At 64.5% G+C, this 5263-nt stretch overlaps 1 protein-coding gene across 1 annotated transcript in view; it reads left to right on the forward strand.

Annotated features, from left to right (window-relative positions):
• LOC103257830 (SH3 domain-binding protein 5) overlaps positions 1-5257 on the forward strand; it is a 7355-nt gene extending 2098 nt beyond the window's left edge. Inside the window, 5 exon segments of the mRNA XM_008055531.1 lie at positions 1-75; positions 1666-1708; positions 2319-2538; positions 3810-4070; positions 4465-5257. The exon segment at positions 1-75 is cut by the window's left edge and continues 20 nt beyond it. Of these exon segments, the coding sequence (XP_008053722.1) occupies positions 1-75; positions 1666-1708; positions 2319-2538; positions 3810-4070; positions 4465-4658 (793 nt within the window). The 3' untranslated portion in view covers positions 4659-5257.
• The last annotated feature ends 6 nt before the right edge of the window (positions 5258-5263 follow it).

Genomic DNA, 5263 nt, shown 5'->3' on the forward strand with positions numbered 1-5263 from the left:
GCCCAGGTCCCCGGCCGCCACGGGCCGCATGCGGCAGCTGGAGAAGAAGCTGAAGAGGGCCATCGGCAAGTCCCGGTGAGTCCCCCGCTCCCCGGTGACCGTGCCATGCGCCCAGGGACGCCCACGCCGGCCTTGTTGAAGCCCCTGCTTGGGCTCTCCTACCCCTCAGGCCCTGTGGCCCCTGGAGGCTGCTCCAGGTGCGACTGGTCTGGGAGGCAGAGAAGGAGTTTCAAAGCAAACCCCTAAGCAGTGCGATTGCTGGGGTTCGAGAAGGCGAGGCTGTTGCTTGGCTCTGGCCGACGGTGTGGACAGGCCCAGCCCTCAGCTCACCTGCCAGCTCAGTGGGATTGGCTGTGCGAACCCGGAGCTGATAAAGCACCAGGACTGGACCGGGCGGCTGTCCGTGACCTCCTGAAGCCCTAGTTTCACACCGTGGGGTCTTGTGGGTGCGTGTGACCTCTGCTTTCTCTGGGACAGCCCTGCTTCATTCCCGTCTACTGGACCTCCTGCAAACCAGCAGGGTTCGGGGTGGCCCAGCCCCCAGCTGCACCTAGACCACGCAGAGCGTGCGCGCCGGGGTCTGGAAGCCTGTCCCAGGGCTGTGGCCAGTCCGGCTGGGGGGCAGCGGGAAGCACGGCAGGTGCCAGCCCTGCTGGTGAGGAAGAGCAGCCGAGGGAGGCTGGCCCTCTGCTGTGTGCCCTCGTGCCTTTCCTTGGCGTGTCTTCTGACTTTACCGCTCTCTCCTGACAGACGTACGTGCACACGTGCAGAACAGCACATGGCCACGGCCGCTGCACTGACAGTGCGTGTTGGCTTGGTGTTTGTGTGTCCCAGCGATAGATGCAGGCATGGGTGGCATTCTTGGTGGCCGAGGGGCTGCCGAGGGACCCGCCTGCCTTGGGTCAGCACAGGTGTCTGTCCTCTGTTGTAAGACACGTGCGGCCGCAGGCAGCCTTGCTGCTGCGACCGTGGAATGGCAGTGGTGGGTGTCGCGTCACACCCCTGCATGCTCTCTCAGGCCACCTGTTTGAGAACATGGCCCTGTGGACTGTGGGAGGAGCGGCAGTGGCTCCCACCTGCCCACAGGCCTCTCTGGCCCTACCTGGGCTTTTCCTTGCATGGACGTGCACGTGCCTCGTGCTGGCCACTTCCGTGTCCTCGTGCCTGCTCACCTCTCCACTCCTGGGCAGGCTGGCGTCCACCCCTCCCGGCCACGCGTGCGCGCCGCACAACTCACGCTCTTCCCAGGTTCACCTTCTCGTGCCCAACGGTGGTCCTCCCTGTCCCTGCCACCTGTCTGGGCTCTCAGGATGCCGGACTTGGAAGCAGCAGGAGGGCGACGGCTCGAGGAGCAAAGCGTAGACACCGGGGTCCTGGAGAGCTGGGACAGGGCTGGGTCTGCTCAGGCTCCCATGCCTCTGGGCCTGGACGAGGTCCAGGAGGGACCCACCCGTGCCCCGGGTGGCTCCCTCCCTGTCAGGCATCTGTGTCCGTCAGGCCCTGGGGCTGGGAGCATCCCCCTGTGTCTTGGGACTGTGTCCGAGGTCACGGGTGTTGGACGGTTGACCTGGCCAGCTGGAGCCAGTGCTTCTGCTCGAGCTGGGGCATCTGTGGCTGGCTCTCACACAGCCCGCCGCTCACGGTGTCCTTTCTTGTCTTCTGCAGGCCTTACTTTGAACTCAAGGCGAAGTACTACATCCAGCTGGAGGTACGTGGGGCCTGGGCTTTGTCAAGCCCCGTGCTCTGGCAGTTGGCATGGGCCGCCTGCTGCGGGGAAGGTGGAGAGGCACGTTCTTTCGAGTCTCCAGCCCTCCAGGTGGTCTCGGCTTGGTCTTCAGTGGTCTCTGGGCCCCTCTGACGGTGCCACTGGTCACTTTCTGTACTGTACCAGGCCACGTTCTCACAGCAGCCCCTGGGACCAGCAGCACCAGCTTCCCCGGGAGGCCTGGTAGACAGTCAAGTTCCCAGACCTGAGTCAGCAGTTCTGGGGTGGAACCCACGACCTGAGCTTCACAAGCTCTGCAGGGGTTTTGACGCATGCTTGTTCAAGGGCCTCGTCCTGGGGCCAGACGGCTGGACGGTGGGACGCTGGCGTGCTGATGCCCAGTTCGGCTTTCCTAATGGGCTCATTACAGGGGGCGAGTTGGGGCTGGAGGCTGATGTGCCGTCTGGCGGGTGGACAGTCATGAGGACGGCAGTCGGGCCCTCTGCCGTGCCTGGGGACTCCTCTGATGTGGGCGGGTGGGGAGAAAGGGTCTTGAACCTGCAGGCGTCTCCAGCCACGTGGCCTCATATCCTGCATCTGTGTCCCCCCACAGCAGCTGAAGAAGACGGTGGACGAGCTGCAGGCCAAGCTGACCCTGGCCAAGGGCGAGTACAGGACGGCCCTGAGGAACCTGGAGACCATCTCAGACGAGATCCATGAGCGGCGGCGCTCCAGCGCCATGGGGCCGCGGGGCCGCGGGGTCGGGGCCGAGGGCAGCGGCGCGTCTGAGGAGGGCTTGTTGGGGGGCAAGCCGGAGCTGGATGCTGTCTCCGGTGAGTCAGACTCCATGGGCAGGTGGGGGCTCCCGCGGCACACTCGCCCTGCGGCCTTCGCCGAAGGGCCTCCAAGCCGGGCAGACTGGGACCGTCTCTGGCAGCTCTGCGTGCCGTGGACGGTGTGTTCCGCGAGGCGCGTGGAGCGTCCCTGCAGGCAGGCTTCTTGTCTGTTCAGGGCAACGGGAGTGTGGTGGCACCTGTGGGGCAGCGGAGTGACATGCACCGAGCTCTGGCACCCAGCAAGCAGCGGCCCTCGCAGTGTCTGGCCACGGAGACCTTCTCCCATGGCCGCCTGGGGCGCTGACGCAGAAGCTCGACTCGGCTTCTGGGGTCCTGGGACCCCCCCCTTCCCGGCCCCACGCCCAGCTCTGCAGCCTCCTGTCTTCCCGTGTCCTGGGGAACCGCCCCTGTTGCTCCTCCTCAGCCTTTAACTCCATCGGCAAGCGCTTAGGGGCCAGCCCCGAGGTGGAGAAGGGGCCTGGGGTCTGAGCGGGGACGGCATTGAAGATGACCCTCTCGTGAGGCCTGACTGGAGAGGCTCAGGAAGCGCAGAGGCGCAGTGCTTGGGCCAAGGCCTCCAAGCGGTGACTGCAGGTCTGAGTTCAGGCCGGAGCCTGTTTTGTTCTGGGACTTTTCGTTTCTGGCGGTCACCTAAGGGAGGCCGAGGCTGTGTTTCGAGATCGAGGAAGAGGGCTGGTCGGCAGTGGGGCCAAGCAGGGACACCACTCAGGCCGGAGGGGCTCTGGACGTGGGGGAGGAACGGGTCTCGGGCTGTAGCTGCTCTGTCCGCAGAGCCGTGGAAGGGCCTGGGTCCTCCCCAGCAAGCGGGACGGGGCGGCCGGGCGAGGCCTTCGAGAGCAGACGAGAGGTCCCAGCAGACGCTCCACTCGGGGCGGTTCCTAGCAGCTCCTGCTGCTTCCCCTGGGGAAGGAGGCGTGGATCCAGCCGCCTCGGTTGGGCCGTGCGGCAAGGACCAGGGCATCTTCCCGCGGATGTGGGCCCAGGGGACCAGGTTGGAGAGGCCCAGGTCTGGGCTGAGTCATCTTCCACCTTTGGGCGGTGCTTCGAGGACATGAATGTCATGGGACCCAGCTGCCCCCTCAAGCCGCTTCTGAGGCTGGTCATTCTGGCACGGGGAGCCGCCTTCCTTTGGCGCCCACAGCAGCAGGTGCTTCAGTCCCCGGCTGCGCCCACTGCCTGCCCGCTTTCGGAGGCGTGGACGCAGTCACTGGCAGTCCCCATTTAACTGCTCTTCTCTTTCCTCCTAGTGGCCTCAGAGGCCTTTGAAGATGACACCTGCAGCAACTTTGTGTCTGAAGATGACTCAGAAACCCAGTCTGTGTCCAGCTTTAGCTCAGGACCGACAAGCCCGTCGGAGGTGCCGGAGCAGTTCCCTGCGGCCATGAGGCCGGGCAGCCTGGACCTGCCCAGCCCCGTGTCCCTGTCAGAGTTTGGGATGATGTTCCCCGTGCTGGGGCCTCGCAGCGAATGCAGTGGGGCCTCCTCGCCCGAGTGCGAGGTGGAGCGAGGTGAGCGCAGTCCTTTTACTCCCCAGGCGCCACCGCCGCAGCCTGGCCCGTGCCAGGCCATACCTGTGCCTGGGCTCGTGTCCCCACTCCGCAGGTCTGCGTGGATGTGCTGGTGGTTGTCGCTGAGGTGGTCTCCAAGCACCGTTGTGGAGCTCCGGCTCCATGTGGCATCTGTAGGGCAGAGCTCAGGGCCCGTGCTCAGCACGATGGCGGCACGTGCCTGCTGGAGAGGGCTGTTCCAGCTGTAGAGGAGGGTGGCAGGAGTGTGGGCGCATGTGCTGGGACCCCAGTGTGCACGTGGACTGTGCGGGGAGCCTCGAGGGGCCTAGCGGCTGGCCCCTGTGACCCTCCGGGCCGTCGGTCCTCACTTCCCGTAACCCTTGTGTTTCTGCAGGAGACAGGGCAGAAGGGGCAGAGAATAAAGCAGGCGACAAGGCCAGCCGCCCCCGGGGCCTCAGCCAGGGCAGCAGCGGTGCCAAGAGCCACAGCAGCACCCCTCCTGAGGGCCGTGCCCTGGAGACGCGGATGAAGCAGCTCTCCCTGCAGTGCTCAGGGGGCAACGACGTAAAGACGGTGCAGATTGGCTGATATGCCCAGGGCCCCACCCACGGGCCTGTGGATCCCTAGACAGGAAGCTGAGAAGGTTGTGCCAATGATTGTCTAATATATGCCAAATCCTATGCGTTTCAACTGCACTAGTGACGTTTCAGTGACTTTGCGGGCTGAAGATTTTTCTTCTGGGTAAGAGCTCTTGGGCTGGCTTGTTTTTCAGAGCAGAGTTGTTACAGGTGGACAGCAACCAGGCCCACACCTTGGTGGAACATTCTGTGCAGCGGCGTGCTGGAAGCAATAACGAGTTCCCCTGAGAATGGGGCCAGGACAGGGGCAGGGAGGCCGGCGTGGGGCAGGTGCCGCCTCCCAGTCCTTCACCCTCAGTCGGCTGCAGAGCGTGGAGATGTCCTCTGACATCCCACGGCATCTGAACGAGAGAAACACAGCCCCCCGCCCCCCCAGATCTCCAGAGCACATCTTTTAGAGCCAGTGAAGGTGCAGAAAACTCCAGGAACGCCGTTTCTCATCGCCCTGTGTTCGGAGGGGCTTACAGCAGTGCTGTGTGTTGGGATGCCCATTTCTAGAAAAGATACCGTGAACAGCACTTTGGGGGGGGGAAGGTGAATGCCAGTAGGGATGGG

The sequence above is a fragment of the Carlito syrichta genome, unplaced genomic scaffold, assembly GCF_000164805.1.
Source record: "Carlito syrichta isolate Samal-C Ts95f unplaced genomic scaffold, Tarsius_syrichta-2.0.1 Scaffold301871, whole genome shotgun sequence".
In the NCBI taxonomy this organism is placed as follows: Eukaryota; Metazoa; Chordata; class Mammalia; order Primates; family Tarsiidae; genus Carlito; species Carlito syrichta.